The sequence below is a fragment of the Talaromyces rugulosus genome, chromosome I, assembly GCF_013368755.1.
Source record: "Talaromyces rugulosus chromosome I, complete sequence".
In the NCBI taxonomy this organism is placed as follows: domain Eukaryota; kingdom Fungi; phylum Ascomycota; class Eurotiomycetes; order Eurotiales; family Trichocomaceae; genus Talaromyces; species Talaromyces rugulosus.
This window is the reverse complement of record NC_049561.1, coordinates 4,471,307-4,489,744: the sequence shown is the minus strand read 5'-3', so window position 1 is coordinate 4,489,744 and position 18,438 is coordinate 4,471,307. Positions and strand designations below refer to the sequence as shown.

Below are 18,438 nucleotides of genomic sequence, written 5' to 3'. Positions count from 1 at the left end.
ATTGAGACCAATTGATTGATTGGCTAATAAAAATGCGCTAAATTCATATCAACATCTATCAACTGCACCGTAGAGCTATTCCCATACAAAAAGCCTCATGCTCGAGTAGCGATAATCGTCATCCATTCATGACAAGCCTACCCTGGCAATTATTTAACCAGTCCCATAATTTTCAAGCACGTAGTCGACATCTTTGTCACCGCGACCCGAAAGATTAACCAGTATCCGTTCGGACGAAGGACGTTGCGATGCCAACTGGATTGCAAACGCCAAAGCATGGGCACTTTCTAGAGCAGGGATGATTCCCTCGAATTTTGCCATGCGGAAAAAGGTACTGATGACTTCTTCATCGGAAATTCTCGCGACGGAAATCCGGCCAGTTTCATGCAGCAGCGCCATCTCTGGGCCTATCCCAGGATAGACAAGTCCAGATGCCACGGATGAGACTTGGGCAGGCGTGCCATCATCTTCCTGTAGCACGACTGATCGGGCGCCATGCAACGTCCCCGGTCTACCGTACGATAACGTTGCTGCGTGCTGGCCAAGTTGATCGGATTTACCAAGCGGTTCCACTGCATGCAGGACAACTTCCGAATCATCAATGAAGCCGGAATACATACCCATCGCATTCGAACCCCCCGCGACACAGGCGACCACATGGTCCGGTAAGCTGCCATCGGTGATTGAAAGAAATTGCTCGCGGGCTTCTTGACCAACCACAGCCTGGAAATCTCGAACAATCATGGGGAAAGGATGTGGCCCAATAGCCGATCCAATTGCATACAGCGCGTGTTCATGTTGTTTGGCATATGAATCAAATGCAGAGTCGCTCGCTTCCTTCAGCGCAGACTGGCCAGCGGTTGCTGATACCACCTGTGCACCGAGAAGCTGCATGCGACCGACGTTTGAACTCTGCTTCCCAACATCGACTCCGCCCATATGAACTTCGCATTCAAGACCAAAATAGGCTGCTGCGGTTGCGAGCGCCACGCCATGTTGACCGGCTCCGGTCTCGGCAATCAGCTTGGTCTTGCCCATTTTCTTTGCAAGAAGTGCGAAACCAACGCAATGGTTGATTTTGTGTGCGCCTGTGTGGTTCAAATCTTCCCGTTTGACAAAAATCCGAGCGCCTCCGACTTGGTTCGAGATGTTCTCGAGATAGTGCACTGGGGTTGGCCGCCCTTGAAGTCCAATCCGCGCCTTGTCGAGAGCGTGCTGGAAATCTGGCGACTGACGCAGCTCCTCATAAGTGCTACGTAGTTCTTCCAGCGCCGGTCGAACCTCAGGTGGATAGTGATTACCGCCAAACTGGCCGAAATATCCATCCGTGTCTGGGTAGCTTTGGGAATGAGAAGGTTTGGGATCCGGCATCATGGCCAATCCTTAAGGATGAAGGTTAAAAAAAAGGAAGTCCTGATACAGATATTTAGAATAGGATTTGTGTCCTGCAGAACGCTGCAATCGCACGACGAAACAAAGGTTTTTATAAAGGTGTTATTTGACTTGTCCTGCTCTTTATTTAGCGAGTTGAACACTTCCACGTATCAACATCGAAATTATTGATCGCCGACGAGTTAAATCAAGCCCTGGTCTACTATCCGCTTCTGTTGGCGGGGCCTATTTACGCCCTATTCTAGGGCAACAGGGACCCGCCATCAGCTAGTTATTTGCTATATGATATAAAAATAGAGTATACAGAATATTCAAATACCGCAATAAGAGTGAATGTTATTCATAATCGCTGCTGTACAGGATATATCTGTAATGAAAAGTAGTCGTTGAATAGAGTACATGCGACACTTATGCTATACTTCGTGGGGATTCTTGGTATTGGTCATATTAGATAGTTGGTCCGCTCCCGCTTCCGCCTCCGCTTCCGGTTCTGTATTACACCTCGTTCATGTGACGGTCCTGGTAACCCTGACCCTAAGATTTTTAATAATATTCTGAGTTTTGATGAAACGGCTTATTGGATATTGTGACATACACCGAACTTATGAGGTGTAGGAGACTCACAGAGGCATCAATAACCTAGCGTATCGAGGTGTTGTATTGTATTACACAATCGTTACCTGAATACCGCTATTCCCAATAGAGCTAGCTTATGACAGCCACTGTTGGTGCGCTCAACATGAATACTTTTTATTACCGACGACAACGCTGAATCCGTTACAGAAGTATGCGCTCTCTTCCCAATAACTTCCGGCGCATGTCCGCTATCCAGAGTCCTAGAGGATGTGATAAGGCGCTGCTCATTACGTTCGATGCGTTTTCTACTCTCTTCCACCCGCGGCGACCTGTTCCAGAGCTATATGCTTCCATCGCCCACTCGTTTGGGCTGCCCAAATCCAAGGTGACCGATGAAAGGCTGAAAGCTGCTTTCAAGACCGCGTTCAAAGCTCAAAGCAAAGCATATCCAAACTATGGACGGGAAAAGGTGCTCCGTGGACGCTACCAAGGCCCACGACAGTGGTGGAGTGACTTGATCAAAATGACATTTGCAAAAGTACTCGATGACGAAATTAAAGACCTCCCGCACGGGATGGTCGAGAAGTTGCTTGATGTCTTTGCCAGTGACGAGGGCTACGCGCTATATGACGATGTTCGGCCTTTCTTTAGAGACCTCAAAACGTTCAAGATGGCCAAAGGTGCATTTGATCATGTTGTTACAGGAGTCATTTCCAATTCGGATGATCGTGTTCCCGCTATTCTCAAATCGTTTGGCTTGTCGATAGGTAATGTCCGTGCTGATAGGGACCGGTCGAGTATGGAACTCCCGGGATTTGAGCAGCTCGGCATTGACGATGGTCGAAACCCCATGCCCATGGAAAACGACATTGATATGATAATAACGAGCTACGAAGCCGGCCAGGAAAAGCCAAACCGTCTTATTTACGACGTTGCAGCGAGACAGGCCGAACAGTGTCTCCCCATGATAGATGTCTCTAGATTCCCCGGTGATAGTGTTGAATGGACTCGCATTCACGTAGGTGATGACGCACAAAAAGACTATACTGGTGCGATAGATGCAGGCTGGCATAGCCTTCTGATATCCCGTGAGGATACTACTTTGGATATACCGAAAGATGCAAAACACATTGGTTCATTACAAGAAGTGATGACCGAAATTGAAAGCATTCAGAAGCAACAAATCTAAAAAATAACAATACACTTGGGAACCAGAAATCGAAAAGGACCCCCAAGAGAAATTCTCAGCAAGTCTCTAATAGGGACTTTTCGCCGAATCCGCAAGCCTCGGCAGCCCAACGCCATGTCCAAGTTCTCTGCCTTCTTTTATCGTGATCTTCTCGCTCGACAGGATGACAAAGAACATTCTTGCCCAGCCGTTGTTTTCCTCGATAGGAGTGACGTTCTTCCACGCATGCGCTGTTCCTCGCTGGATCGAGACATCACCTTTTCTCATTATTCTCTTTTCGCCGGAATCAAGTTCCCATTCAATGGCGCCATCTAGTACGACTCCGTAGTCGAAACTGATAGTTCTATGCATCCGCCCTTCGTCCTCCGGGGGGATCTCGAATATGCGGCACAACGTGTGGCTAAGATTGGAGCCATCCGGGGGCGAAGGATGCTCAAGCTCATACAAATAAGCCTTGAGATCCCGATTGGCATTTTCTTCCGCTGTCACGTCCGATGGCGGTGATAGACCGCTTACAGGGAATGTATTGGTCGAGTATAGCCTGACATTCCGCGATGACTCGCTACCAGGCACAGAGCATGGTGAACATCCGATTGGGGGCTTTTCAGAGATATCACTGAAGACTGCACGACCAGTTGTAGAGTCATGGGTAGAAATGATGCGCGAGGATGGGGGGAATGGGTTTGTAGATGGCTGCTTGTCCATTGCTTAAGAGTTTTAGAAGCAGGTGTGGTTGGCCGGATAATTTTTTCCGGCTTTTAAAGGGATCTTTACGATGGGGACAAACTTGGAAATGAAGAAGACGACATAATTCCAGGTAGAATAGGCGACTTTCACATGTATCCAATACCGTTGACGTCATCTCCCGGCCTGGGAGGGATGCTTGATTTCCCTGATTGTTCCACCACGCCTGCTGCACCACCAGGTGTCTGTCTCTCTTTTTAAATGAGGATTTGCAGACACGCCGTTCGGTCAATTTTTGCTCCATTTCAAAACATTCCCGTCGCTATGGTTTACAGCCTAACAACTCCGGCAGCCATGTCGTCTTACTATAAGAAATATTATAAGCCGCTTCTTTTATTTAGGTATTCTTCTATTCAATACTAAATTTATTCCATCTTAATTGAAAATTATTTGACAGTATAGGATTAAATTAATATAAAATTTTAAGTTTGTGATGCAGATTTTAGCGATAGGACACTGGCCACAAGGCTAATAGAAGGCACACTCATATACGAAATTTTGGCGCTCGATACTTCTCCAGAACCGGTGCAAGAGCCTTCTTTCTTTCAGGATCACAAATCACCATCTTGACAACATCCTCCAGACCCTTGCTAAAAGCAAACCAGCCATCCGTTCCTTCTACAGCCTGGCCGCCTTCATTTTCCAATCCAAGCTCTAATAGACTCTCCTCACAACAAACAATCAGCACTCCATCCGTTTCCCATTCCTCCTTATCAAGAACAATGAAAGCATGTCTCAACAAATCATCCAGCTTCTTCCCCACGTCCGCCTCGCTCTTCTCATGCGCATCCACAGCTTTGACCAACTGTTCCTGAAAATCAACAATTTGCGCCAAGTCAACTTTCCTAAACCACTTTGTGTCAGGCATCATCGGCTGGCAGAAGAACCCATCCCAGACAGTGTCTACTTTTGGATGAAGGTCCCGCCTGGGATACCAGACTTTCCAAATTACATCATAGACGTCTTCTAGCTCATAGGGGCGTACCGCGAGAGTGTACAGGACTGTATCCTTCCGGTGGAAATAGCTAACAAATCGCTCCGGGAGTGATGAAATGGGGTTCGATATACGCGACCTGTCCCAACGACCGATAAGTGCTGGAGGGTCGAATGTGAGTCGGAGAGGCAAGAGGAAAGTTCTTGCGTTCATCTCGTATCGTGTAGCCTCAGACATAGCTGCAAAATATCAATGGAACAAAATGCGTAGACATTGGATGATCCTAAGATTGGTGTGAGTAAATATAGGTGGTTCAATTGACAAAAACTCAGAGGTGTAGGAAGAACTGCGCCTACGCCCGACTAAATCGAGCTTAACGACAAGTCAAAATTTCAAAAATTACTTATGATATCTTTGTTAAATACTTATTTTATAAAATTTATTGCCACGTGCTAATTATATTTTATTGTTTTATTATTAATATTATTTAGTCTTAGCTTTATATTGGGACTGCTTTTCGGAGTTGTTTTCGGAGTGGTTGGTGGTTATAAGGTTAGGATTATATAAGATAAAGTTAAAATCTAAAACTAAGAGCCTTGTAGTATGAATATATGTAGTGTCTAAGACAGTAAAAGCTAGTGGAATCAACCATTTATATAACCAAAACCTTGCCACAAGCAACAGGACACCATGTCAACATTGAAATCCCGTGCAAATTTGCATACAGAAAGGGAATAATTTACTAAAAATAATGTTTTCTTTAAAGGATTTAGTGGATTCTTCTCTGTTCTATGCCAGTCGGTATAATATATGTTGACATAAATATATATAGATATATACATCAATGGTATCTACAAACCACCATTACCTCTAGTGATTGATGTTACTAAGAATAAGGGAGGGGAAAAAGGTTATATAGCTCCTAAAAAGTAAATCTAATATTTAAAAAGGCTTGAAATATTACTTCTTATGAATCCGCTTTACCTAGCCACACCTGGGCATAAGCAAAACCTCTCTATAAGAAAATTGCTCCCCTGTTTTAACTAGTTGCTTTTAGAGGGGGTTTACTGTAGTGTAATAATCGGCTAGGCAATCGACCAACCATCAACTATCATATTGTTGGATTTGCAGCGGTAATTTTTACCCCAAAGTTAGTAGAATGGGGGCCATCCTCTATATTGAAGAATCCAAACCCCTCGTTATACTACGTGTTTCTCCTTTATTGGCTCCAGTGAATTGGGCAACTAGGAGCCGACTCGGCACCCCGTAACGTATTTTATAAGCACCGCGGGCCACATAAGCGTGCCGGGCCACCCTCTCAATTTCCTCCCAGTTTCAACCCAACATAATTTTGAAAATCGCGCCACCACACCAATATGTCTCAGAACGCTGCAAAAATCCCATCAAACAATGAAGGAAGAATTCAGCTTACTATAAACGCGTTAAAAAAAGAACAAATTACCAGTGTACACGAAGCAACACGTGCTTTTGGCGTACCAAGATCGACGCTTCAAGCCAGAGTCAAGGGTCGCTTACACCGCTCATATAAACGTCCAAACAACACCAAATTGTCAGAAACTGAAGAAATCGCGTTTTGCGAATAGATTCTTTCCATAGATAAGCGAGGCTGCCCTATCAGACCGTCGATAATTAAATAAATAGCCAATTACTTACTTACAAAACACAATTCTATTGCTTTACCACCTACCATTAGTAAATACTAAGTGACCAATTATTTAAAACATCAGCATAACCTCCAGACTCGCTACATTCACAAGTATAATTATGAGCGCGCTTTATACGAGGATCCAACGATAATTAATAGCTTTTTTAATGATCTTGAGCGTGTTTTTGCCGAGTACGGAATCCAGGAAGAAGATATTTAGAATTTTGACGAGACTGGGTTCTCTATAGATATCATATCTACTACAAAAGTTATATGCAGCTCTGATCGCAAAGAAAAACCTTATCTGCTATAGCCTAGAAATCAGGAATGGGTCACAGCTGTGGAATATATAAGTGCACATAGGATCGCGTTGCCTTTACTTATTATATTAAAGTTAGTCAACAAGCTGCTTAACTAGTATAATTTACCCTGCTTACCCCCTAATTAGTTAATTACTAAGTCTCCAAACGGTTAGACATCTGACGAACTCGGGATTGAATAGCTTTAAAAAATATTTGATCCTTATATAAGACTGTTTACAGTTAGAAGGTACCATGTTCTAGTTCTTGATAGATATAGCAGCCATCTTACACCCAAATTCAATCAGTACTGCACTATGAATAACATTATTCCTATATATATGCCGCCACACTCGTCGCACCTGCTTCAGCCACTTGATATAGGTATTTTCGCGGTTCTTAAGCGCTTATATAGGCGGACGGTTAAGAACCAAATGCGCTGCGGTATCAACCATATTAATAAAAACAATTTTCTCACAATATATTCAGAAATTCAGAATAAAGCCTATACCATACAAAATATTAAGAGCAGCTTTGCAGCAACTGACATTTCTCCATTTAACCAAGAACGTGTGCTATCTAAGCTTGACATTCAATTGCAAACACCTACCCCCCCAAGCACAAGTCATTCCTCTACAAATTAGTCACTAAAAACACCAAATAATATCAAAAACCTGACCCACCAAACAAAAATAATAGAGCGACTTATAAGACATCATTCAACTAATCCAAATTCGCCCACCAAGCGCGCGTTAGACCAGTTAATAAAAGATTACTCTTTAACAATAAATTCTACTACTATTCTTACACAAGAAAACCACAATCTACAAACAGCAAACAATCACTAGAAACAAAAGCGTACAACCCAGGGTAGGCCTATAAACAGACCTAAGATTTTAACAGTTTCCGAAAGCCGTAAGATTGCTGCAGCAGCATTAACAGCCCAGAAAGCTTTACAATTACCTAATCTAAAAGTCACTTTGGGGGCACGCAGGCACGCGCCACAGACCTGTTCTAATTATAACCAGGTTAGTCATATTCGCACATACTGTCCAAACAATTTAATATAGAAATTATATAGTAAATAGGATAAATCATTACATTTTGGTCAATGTAAGTCGATTTTATCGGAAGGGTGGCCCGGCACGCTTATGTGGCCCGCGGTGCTTATAAAATACGTTATCATCTAACACATATTATTAAAATTAATATAGCCTCATCATTCTAATGCACTCCTGGTACACCGACCACCGCTTCTATAATCTCTTTAGTAATAATGAAGACATCAAATGAAGAGTTCACCCCTTTTCTCTTGCTTCCCCGCGAAATTCGTAACCTTATCTGGTTATATACACTCCCTGGCCCTCGAACGCTCTTAATTACGCGGAACCCTCCTCCACGCCTAGCTCTCCGAGCGCCGGCTACAGCCAAACCTAACACCATGGGTAAGCTGGTCGCCAAATTTAGGCATGAACGGCCTCCAACCCCTCCACAGCGGCCACGACTTTTGTGCTCGTCGAAATATGTCGTGGCTCCGGTTTCTTACGGTGGTCGACATCCAATCATTCTCTCAATAAACCGCGAGTCCCGTGAAGAAGCACTCCGCCACCTCACCCCTCTGTTTAACGCATACTGGAATCTGGAGATCGATGCGCCTTATTTCGAATGGGATCCTGAAGAGGATATGTTGCTCACTAGGGAGATGAGACTAGCGGGTGAGTTGGATGTGTTCAAAAATCTCGCAATCGACTGGACAATTTGGTGTCTTGGTTTCATGGAAATCCCAGTAAGATGGTACAATAATGGCAAAGTGGAATTGGCTGCACCGGTATATGAGCATCCGTTAGTACCCCGTATCTTGAATTCGTGCAGGGACTTAACCAGAATAGAATTGCGACACTCAAAAATTTGCCCAACATCAAGTGTTGCACACTTGTACCTACCAATCGCACAATGCAACGGGATCTACTTGAGTCGGACGTGCCTTGGACTTTAGGTCCATTGTCCGCGGACACTATGTTAGACGATGGTTGGAAGAAGGTTGAAAATCGTGCCCTAACGGAGATTGAACATGCGAGAATGCGCTTGCTTGAGGGTAGACTTGCATTAGATCTTCACTTGATGACTATTCATGGTAGGAAGAGAGAGCCTTTGCCGCCGGGCAAGCCTAAAAAGTTGTTTGGACAGACAGCCCTGTCAGACTTGCAGTGGTACCCGCACGACGATGGCAGAGGCTGTACAGACGCTCCCGTGTTTTGGAAACAATAAACCCAAATATATATATACATATATTGGAAGTTCCACGCACTCATTGTATTTCGTGGCTCAAATTTCTCGGAGTTTGGGACTAAGTAGCCGCAGACTAGAAGTAGAACGAGATGACCATCAGAATTAGTTCGCCCTCTGTTCCTATTCTCGCCTGCGAGGAATAAGTTAGATATGACGAGGTTCTCGGACTTGCGCCGAGCCAAGCCGCTAGTGGGTCCTTGTTCGCCGATGCACCGATGGACTCAGTCTATCTCCACTTCCTCGACTCTGCAGTATCATTGTACAATTCACCCGAGATGCGATTGCTTGTATTGGTGCTTCTGATCGTGTCGGCGGCTAGTTCAAGTCCGCTCCAGAATGCAAACCATATCTTCAATGCCATCCACTCGTCGATGAGACAATGGGGGTCGTCATGGAACCACAATGGCATGTCCTTCTTCTTGGCGACTGTTCCCCAGCATACCGTCCTTTACCATGGCTCTCATTCCATCGAGCCTGAAACGGGGCCTAACTGGCTCGCATTTGAACCGGAGCATGCGTTGTGGTTTGCCAACATATGGATGAAGGGTCCGAGCGACTCGGCCCATGCTGCTACTACAGAGCGCCATTCAGGTTACAGCAACCAGGTCATTCTCAAGCCAGAAGAAGTACCTCGAGGCTGGTTACACACATATGAGGCAGCGAGGGACCTCCGCCTTCTTTATGTGGACGGCATATCTGCTGGGAAATCAGTAATGGGCACTCTGGACTCCCAAGACCGAATTTTATTCAACGATACAATAAAGGACTCCCACGATGATCAGGAGAGAGCAAGCACGGCTTGTAATATATTTCGAAATGACTGGGGCAGTCGAATAGATGGCCTACTACGAATGGAAACTGGATTCGAGGTCATTCTCTGCGACTTTGATCGCAACATGCATCGGATCAATGTTCTCAGGGGGAAACCACACCCAGAGAATGGAAATTTTGCCAAACCAGCAGGAGGTGAGATGTGGCGGCTATATAAGGTGATTGCCGAGCGATTTGGTGGTATAGGAGGCGGCCGTGTCCAGCTGAATTATGACCATTTTGTCACGGCATATAATTACCCAACTTTGGACCTTTTTAAGGAGTCGGCAGAAATTCCACGTCTCAAAAACCTATCATTGAAATTATTGGAGCCCATGAAGCGAGATCTGCATCGACTTGTCATGGACAATGACCCCGGTCAAATTTCTTACAACTGGCAGGATATCACCGACCTCATCATCACCCGCTATGCCAATGACCTCAGGTATTTTGTTTCGAGAAAGCTAGACACCAAAAATGCGCTACAGCTCGAGATTGAAAGAGTATTACTACCTTTTATCGACTTTGATAACAGAGATTTCAACGCAGAAATCAACCGGTGTGCTGCACAATTTCTAACAGCCAGCCAACCCGCCGGAACTCTTGCCAGTGTTGCAGTCAAATCAGTAACAACATCAATATGCACCACGCTCCGCTCCGCTCTAGACTTGAAGGAATATAATAACATTGTCGCATCCATTCAAGAACTGATCGATTATCTCGCATGGACGGTCTGGAGGGAGTGCCCTCAAAAATGTCAGAGTGACGAGGTATGTTTCATTCCAATATGGCCTGGAGGGACCGTCGAGGATCGAGAAAACCCTCAGTGTAAAGATCGAGCGAACAATAGTAGTGGTCCGCCGTACTGGGACAAGCGGCCTTTAGTGGAAACTACAAATTCACATTGATTGTGCAATACATATAGCTTCATACACTATAATTAGTTTGACGTTTTATTAGTATCTATAATTTCAATTGATTTAGAGGGGGGCGTAATTTATCTTTTAAAAATCATGCGTAGTATTCGGGAAGTTTTCCCGCCTACCCACGACTCATATTTGCGACCCATCATAATGGATCTTTGGAAGTTGTATCAAAAGGCAAAAGTATGGTGCTAGAATACTTTCTATTAAATTAATTTAAACGACTTTGTTCATTTTCCGTATCTAAGAGTGAGATCACAAAGGAGTTTTTGGCTGGAAATAGAGGTCCGTGTTATCGGGATTGCAATTCCAGCTCAACACTGTTCCATACCTGATCTCCGAATAAGTCAGTTCCTACACGCAAATGTAATTTGACCTGGCATTGGATTTCCTATTGGTTCATCATTGTATTCCCATAACAAGGATATGCCCATTGCGGCCTAGTGAAAATCCATACTTTCTATTTTCTTTTCTGTCTCTCTTTCCTTTTTTTTTCTCTTAAAAGAAAACAAAACTTTCCAAGAGAAAAGGTTCCAGCCATTGAAAGCGCCCTCAGGAACCAATGGCTGTCAACAATAAAACATATCACATTGCCTCCATACCAGGGGACGGGATAGGAGTGGAGGTCACTGAACAAGCAATCCGAGTCTTAAAGAGAATCGAAGAACTATTTGGCACCTTCACTCTGCAATTCAAGCACTTCGACTGGAGTTCAGAAAAATATCGACAAACGGGAGAATATATACCTGCTGGCGGTCTTGAGGCACTGAAAAGCTACGATGCTATACTTTTTGGTGCGGTGGGTTCACCAGGTAAGGCCCCGCGCAACTTTTGCAGTTATGGAAAAAGTAGAAGAAGTCTCATATAATTGAAATCTGGCTGACAATGTATTGAATTGTGGCGCGACAGATGTTCCTGATCATATATCGTTATGGGGTCTTATTCTTCCTATCCGCAAGCTGGTACTAATCAAGTTTGATATGTCCCATACAAATAACAAGGAATGAAAAAGTTAACACCTTAGATTAGCTGGGTCAATACGTCAACGTCCGCCCGATTCGTGTCCTACCAAGCCTTTCATCGCCACTCAAACAATGCGGCGCTGATGACCTTGATTGGGTAATAGTCCGCGAGAACAGCGAAGGGGAATATGCCGGACAGGGAGGCATAACACATGAAGATACCGAAGATACCATTGCAAACGAAGTTGCCGTATTTACCAAACGCGGAATTGAGCGTACAATGAGATTTGCCTTTGAAACGGCCGCATCTCGGCCACGAAAGAAATTGACCATGGTCACAAAGAGTAATGCACAGCGATATGGCATGGTCCTATGGGACACGGTTTTCAGCCAGCTCGCTACAGAATACCCGCAGGTGGAAACAGACAAAATGCTCGTTGACGCGATGACGGTTCGCATGGTATTGAAACCTCAAACCTTGGACACAATTGTCGCCACCAACTTACACGGAGACATTCTCTCTGACCTGGCTGCCGCACTCGCTGGAAGTATTGGAGTCGCCGCGTCGAGCAATTTGAATCCAACGAGGCGATTTCCGAGTATGTTTGAGCCCATCCACGGAAGCGCTCCCGATATTACGGGACTGGGCATTGCGAATCCTGTGGGAACTTTTTGGTCCGCGGCCGAAATGCTTCGATGGCTAGGTGAGCCACAAGCAGCAGATTCTTTAATGAAGGCTATCGAACGCGTGTCGGCTGCTGGGATAAAGACAAAAGATATTCAGGGCACAGCAAGTACTTTGGAGGTTACGGACGCAATAATCAGCGAGCTAGAGCAGGTAACAAGACATTGAAGATTGACCTTTTATTTTTACGTGGAGTAACGTTATGTGCAATTCCGCTATTTATACCTCGCTATAACCTCGGTCATTTATCATGTCATAGCCACATTTTGCTAGCTTTCAGAGTGCGAGATTCTGATTGCATAGGTGGAATTCGAGGCAATACTAGGCTCTGTCATATTGAAACTATCAGACACACGTGAACGCTTTGGCCCAGGAGCCCGTGACTGGGGTCTACTGTGCGAAGGTGTCATGACACGTTTCACTGAATGATATGCAGTAGCCCTTGTTTCCCATCGTCGCTGTAGGTCTGTAAGAAAGGCCTGTGCTCTCTTTGCACTCTCCCACGACAAACTAAATTCCTCCAAAGCTCGAAAACAGCCACTTAAAAATGTGACGAACTCGGACTTTTCTCCTTTGACATGGTTATCGGGGAGAGGCCTGGACATGGTTGCAAATATGAGCATTAAAGCCGCTGAACATGTTATAGACACTGCTTGAATGCCCATTCTTTTAAAAGTGTATTCCTTTTCGTAGAGTCTTAGAAGTTTTGAAATTGCCACAGCAGCATCAATACACATATTTCGAGCATGTATATAGCCATTCCCATGGGGCGGCTGGGGCTGAACATAGTGCTTGGACATCCAAGGTCGATGAATGTGAATGATAGCTTGATAATATTGCATGCTGTATTTGAATTGTGTTAGTAGATGACTACATACAATAGGTGAGAGGGAAGGTCTATTAAAAATTTAACAACGTACTGGAGCAAGAGAACATGAGGCAGAAACACAGCATTGGTCTCATCTAAATCGACTTGTAGGTATGGAGGAAGCTCATTCTTCCACTTTAAAAGTCTGTCGGTTGACCTCCTACTCAAACTTTGAAGTCTGTGCTTTGAGATATGTGACCATCCGTACCTATAAAAAAGAGGGTCAGATTCTATTGCTTGATAAAAGAAAACGAGTCAGGTACATACAGAGCGTGGCCTAGCGGCGCCATTATTTCACAAAGCTCCACCCGATATTGGCTCAACAGCTGCAGATGGTCTGTTAATGGTGCCGTGGTTGTGCAGGATTCCGTTAAGCCATAGGCACTCCATTTTCTGACACGGTCATTGATCAAGTGGCGGCCGGGTTTGTCGACGGTTACGTCTTCCATGTTGATTCTGAATGGTCGACCGAGAAAAAAACCCCAAAGACTTGCAAGCGAATTGATAATTAGCTATATGTTGCAGCAGTCCTGTGACATTACTTACTGATCTGTGGCATATGTTCCCCAAAACACTATACGACGAAGTTCGGCCTCGTCAGTGGTAATAGATCCCTCAGCTACATGTGGAGCCATGTCAATATGTAGCCCTAAGTCGAAGGAAAGTCGCATCGCCATTCCTATATTGATTTTATTTTTGATCAGCACAGATACAATAGAACCGATTAATGGCGTTAATCTGTACTTACCACTGTACAGCCAGCCTCGGGCATCTCTCTTGCAGCCAATATCATGCCCGCTAAGAACGACCATTGCTTGAATTGTCGCCACACAGGGCAAATCAAGTTCGATATCGATCAAGGCTTTTGCTCTATCGGCAAAGAAGTCCGAAACAGATTTGGGATATGTAACAAAATCTGGATGGTAGCGGGGCACGAATGCAGCTCCCAGACAGCACCTTTTCATGATTAACTAGGTTTTTGAATAAGAAAAAAAAGATACTTACATGGCATTTGTCAGAGCCTCGGAATAGTACATACTTTCTTCCCTATCGACACGCGATTTTTGCCTTTCTTGATAGTAAATTTCCCTGTCAACAACGTAAAACAGTGGATTATGCCACGCAAAAAATAAGCTGATTAAATGCTCTTCGAACTCTGGTGATACTTCTTTATCAATGCCCAAGCGAGTAAGCACGTTCTGTCCATCCTTTCGAACAGTTCGATGAACAGTCAGATTGTCTGGAGCTGGCATTTTTAGCAAGTTGAAATGAGATGTTGGTCCGTAAAACCGAACGCGGCCATCGGAGCCAACTTGTAAGCTTCCCATTCTATCGGATAACTGATTGACAAGTTCCTCGATCTCCTCAACCTCGCCGTTACCCGTATCGCCATTTTCTTCTGTGCGACCTGGGGTATGGCCTGGTATTTGATTCATGAATAAAGACGGCATTGATGGGTGAGGCAAGCTAGAACGATCATATTGCAGTTCAGTGTCGCTAATTAGGCCCCAGAGTTGATCCGGCGAGAGATCATGCTCTCGAGGGTCGCCAATATCTTCTTGTAAAGTGCAATCTAACCCTGCTACCTCTTCACTAAACGTCGGCAAGTATAGTTCATCAGAACTATACTGGAATGAGGGCGGGCTTATGTCTGGTTGGAGTTGTTCGTGTCCGTTAAAACCAGGAACGGGAAATGCCTGCAGGTCAGCTCCTGTCAGTGTCGAACCCCCGTATTCATCCTCAGGCAGCACCGGTTCTGCTGTGAAACTTTGCAACTCCTCCTGTGACAAAGGCAAGTTGGCAACATTTTGTTTCGGGCTTTTTATAATCACATTCAAATTTCCTAGGCCAACGGATTCCAATGCGTTGGTTAATGCGAGGTCGTCCTCTAAAGGTGCAAGTGGAAGCGAAAGGCCCTGATCGGCGATAAACTGCGACAATTGACCGACTCGACTAGCAAGGAGCTCAACGGCAAACCGAAGAGAAAGTCTGTATTTGATGTTAGCCCGCGTGGCTGAAAACGCCTGACGCTGGGATTATGCATGCAAACGTACTTTCGTTTGTCTCCCCCAACCTGATAATGGCAAATTCTGCCTTTATTATCACAATAGGAGCATGATGGAGTTCGCCCGTCACACTACTTCTATAGTTAGCTTCAATTTTATGGGAAGAATAAATTTCAATCATATCTCGGGGTTTGCGCCGACCTTCACTTTACTTTCTCGACAAGGGTTACAAGCCGTTGTAACATGTTTGCGTTGCTTCGACGAATGTTTAGATGAAGACATCGTGCAAAGTGTGTTTTGTCGCAAGTAAAAAGAGAGCAAAAGAAGAAAGAAAAGGAAAAGAGAAGAGTTATAAGTAAACTGGATTCCGGGGAATGGTAACCGGAAAAAGATGCGGGGCTGGCTCCGCACCTTGGCGAAAACCTACACCAATTCTGAATATTTAAGAATTTATCTTTCCAATGGTAAGCAGCACACTTTAGAAGGGAGGGGTAGACAATAGGGAAAAGTGAAACAATGTGACAATCGGAGGTTGAAGTAATGAGTTTGTAGTCTGTTATGGACAGAAAATGCCCGAACTAGTGTCGACATTCTGTGGAGTTAATCTATACAATTTCAAACTGTATTGGAGATCTTGAATGCATATATGTCTAGATTTATATAATAATCTACAGAAAGTCGCCATAACTCTGCTTGTCCTTCCTAGGAATTCATCATTCATATCATACGCAAAGAAGAACCGATCTTTACCAGTTGCTAAGAGTAATGCTCTTGGTAATCTGGTATTCTTGTAGCCCATAGAGGCTTCCTTCCTTGCCATATCCACTTTCTTTGACTCCGCCAAAAGGTGACTCAGCAGCACTGATTTTGCCAGTGTTGGCGCCGATGATACCGACTTGCAAACGGTGAGCAACACGCATCACCCGGCTGACATCTTGAGAGAAAAAGTATCCTGCCAAACCAAACTCCGAAGAATTGGCAAGACGAAGAACCTCTTCCTCAGTTTCAAATTCGATTACCGGAGCTAGAGGTCCAAATGTCTCCTCGCTGGTCACTAGCATGTTTGGTGTAATTCCAGATAGAACCGTAGGCTCATGGAAGAAGCCCGCAGACTGTGGTTTCGCACCTCCAGTTTCAATGCGAGCACCTTTGGACAATGCGTCTTCAATATGACGGGCAACCTTGTCAACACCGGCCCTGTTCACTAGGGGCCCTTGGGTTGTTGATGGGTCTAGACCGGGACCTGTCTTTAGGGCTGCAACTTTTGCAATCAACTTGGCAGTGAATTGCTTCGCGATACCTTTCTGGGCATAAATAAGGTTGGCACTATTGAAAGCGAGAATCAGTTAGACATGAAGATGTAAGAACACCAGAACGCGTGACACAAAACGTACCATACGCAAGTCTGACCAGAGCATCGGAATTTGGAAAACATGGCACCCTCAACAGCCGCATCAATATCGGCGTCGTCGAAGACAATGAATGGCGCATTGCCCCCCAGCTCAAGACTAACTTTCTTCACTGTACCAGCTGCTAGCTTGGCGAGGTATTTTCCCACACCAGTAGAACCTGTGAAGCTAATTTTATGAACCAACGGGTTTGTAGCCAGCTCGGTAGCAGCTTCCCGGTTCTTGGTCGGGCATACTTGGATCACTGCAGGGGGCAGGCCAGCTTCGACGGCCAGTTTGGTCAATGCCAAGCAGGTGTATGGGGTTTCACTGGGTGGTTTGATAACAACGCTGCATCCTGCGGCCAGGGCAGGGCCAACCTTTCTGGTGATCATGGCTGCAGGGAAGTTCCAAGGAGTAATAATGCCGCAGACACCCACGGGTTGGCGGGTGGTAAACACCGACGTGCGAGCATATGAAGACGGAATTGTCACACCGTAGGCCCTCGGGGCTTCTTCAGCAAACCAAGAAATAAAACTTGCTGCGTAGACGACTTCTCCTTCAGCTTCCGAGTATGTCTTTCCGTTTTCAAGACTCAAGATCGTTGCAACTATTCGTATCCATGCGTCAAAAATTGTGTCCTCATTAATCATTGGGGGAATTTCTTACGATCTTTCTTGTTCGCTATTATGAGATCGTACCATTTCCTCAAAAGTGCGCCACGCCCCGCAGCAGTGATACTCTCAAAGTATGCTGGTTGTGCCTTGTCTGCACTCTCAATAGCACGTTTGAAATCTTCGAGGTTGCAATCTGCCACTTGACCTAGGCTTGTGCCTGTTGATGGTTCTGTTTTGGGTTTCAAAATATGATCAGTATAGGAGCTTTTTTTTAGTGTAACTGTAAGAATTAACGAACCGTATACTACAAATTTAGACTCTTTGGATACCCATTTTCCATCAATAAAGGCATCTCCTAAAAACAAACTAGGATTTTGAAGCTATGCATGGAGTAAGCTTTCTCTTCTTTTTTTGTGCGTCACAATTTCCACAAATATAATTCGCATAGATAATTTTTACCTTTGAGAGAGCTTGTTCGTGATATGTAGACGCCGACGCCATGGTGTGTGATGAAACTGGTCTTACGGTTTTTGGGCGTTAAGGTCTTTGAAGAATTGGATATGCAATTCAATTAAACCAAGTTCAGAAAACCTTTATTATTACCTAAATTATATAAAATAACTGTCCTTTTAATCTGTTTTCTCATTACTCATGGCGTTGCTTTTCCATGAACCCAGCGTTAGGGTTTCCCCGCAATTCCAGAGTCCCGGAAATCGACCCCGAACCCACCCCCCGCATCGGAGCTGATTTCCAGGACTCGCAATTCCGTTCCCCAGCGTCGAGCTCTGTGTATGGAAATAATCACGATAGGTGGTCAATAATTGAAGAAGGAGATTCTATTGATACTGACATAAAAATAACAGGTTATGACTTATTAATTCGAACATATAGTGTATACATCTATCATCCAAGGAGCTTAAATTAATCATATTGCTAGATCAATAAACTCATTCGGTGCCTCTATTCTTCTAATTAAGAGCGTTCATATAATATCAATAAATGATAATTTATACGTCAGAAAGTTTCACATGGAATATAAAAGTGTTCAGATGTTTCATTGTAGTAGCAATTTTGACAAAAAAAAAACCCG

At 44.5% G+C, this 18,438-nt stretch overlaps 8 protein-coding genes across 8 annotated transcripts; 4 read left to right on the top strand and 4 right to left on the bottom strand.

Moving 5' to 3' along the window:
- Positions 1 to 153: 153 nt before the first annotated feature.
- Positions 154 to 1,374, bottom strand: TRUGW13939_01514 (uncharacterized protein; the record flags this gene model as incomplete). Its single annotated transcript, XM_035484714.1, has 1 exon — positions 154 to 1,374. One exon carries the CDS (start codon positions 1,372 to 1,374, stop codon positions 154 to 156), a length of 1,221 nt encoding a protein of 406 aa, XP_035340607.1.
- An 805-nt stretch (positions 1,375 to 2,179) lies between these two features.
- On the top strand, positions 2,180 to 3,157 carry TRUGW13939_01513 (uncharacterized protein; the record flags this gene model as incomplete). Its single annotated transcript, XM_035484713.1, has 1 exon — positions 2,180 to 3,157. The coding sequence occupies one exon, from the start codon at positions 2,180 to 2,182 to the stop codon at positions 3,155 to 3,157; it is 978 nt and encodes a 325-aa protein (XP_035340606.1).
- A 66-nt stretch (positions 3,158 to 3,223) lies between these two features.
- TRUGW13939_01512 (uncharacterized protein) lies at positions 3,224 to 3,862 on the bottom strand (the record flags this gene model as incomplete). Its single annotated transcript, XM_035484712.1, has 1 exon — positions 3,224 to 3,862. One exon carries the CDS (start codon positions 3,860 to 3,862, stop codon positions 3,224 to 3,226), a length of 639 nt encoding a protein of 212 aa, XP_035340605.1.
- A 523-nt stretch (positions 3,863 to 4,385) lies between these two features.
- On the bottom strand, positions 4,386 to 5,048 carry TRUGW13939_01511 (uncharacterized protein; the record flags this gene model as incomplete). Its single annotated transcript, XM_035484711.1, has 1 exon — positions 4,386 to 5,048. One exon carries the CDS (start codon positions 5,046 to 5,048, stop codon positions 4,386 to 4,388), a length of 663 nt encoding a protein of 220 aa, XP_035340604.1.
- A 3,193-nt stretch (positions 5,049 to 8,241) lies between these two features.
- On the top strand, positions 8,242 to 9,068 carry TRUGW13939_01510 (uncharacterized protein; the record flags this gene model as incomplete). Its single annotated transcript, XM_035484710.1, has 2 exons — positions 8,242 to 8,628; positions 8,673 to 9,068. 2 exons carry the CDS (start codon positions 8,242 to 8,244, stop codon positions 9,066 to 9,068), a joined length of 783 nt encoding a protein of 260 aa, XP_035340603.1.
- Positions 9,069 to 9,304: 236 nt separating this feature from the next.
- Positions 9,305 to 10,807, top strand: TRUGW13939_01509 (uncharacterized protein; the record flags this gene model as incomplete). The annotated part of the gene is made up of 1 exon (XM_035484709.1): positions 9,305 to 10,807. The coding sequence occupies one exon, from the start codon at positions 9,305 to 9,307 to the stop codon at positions 10,805 to 10,807; it is 1,503 nt and encodes a 500-aa protein (XP_035340602.1).
- Positions 10,808 to 11,384: 577 nt separating this feature from the next.
- TRUGW13939_01508 (uncharacterized protein) lies at positions 11,385 to 12,622 on the top strand (the record flags this gene model as incomplete). Its single annotated transcript, XM_035484708.1, has 3 exons — positions 11,385 to 11,634; positions 11,732 to 11,784; positions 11,852 to 12,622. Coding segments are annotated over 3 exons (1,074 nt in total), but the record flags the coding sequence as incomplete, so codon positions are not given.
- Positions 12,623 to 12,738: 116 nt separating this feature from the next.
- TRUGW13939_01507 (uncharacterized protein) lies at positions 12,739 to 17,849 on the bottom strand (the record flags this gene model as incomplete). The annotated part of the gene is made up of 12 exons (XM_035484707.1): positions 12,739 to 13,312; positions 13,390 to 13,545; positions 13,605 to 13,826; positions 13,884 to 14,016; positions 14,086 to 14,294; positions 14,343 to 15,326; positions 15,388 to 15,474; positions 16,094 to 16,669; positions 16,738 to 17,341; positions 17,401 to 17,577; positions 17,647 to 17,728; positions 17,808 to 17,849. 12 exons carry the CDS (start codon positions 17,847 to 17,849, stop codon positions 12,739 to 12,741), a joined length of 3,846 nt encoding a protein of 1,281 aa, XP_035340600.1.
- Positions 17,850 to 18,438: the final 589 nt, after the last annotated feature.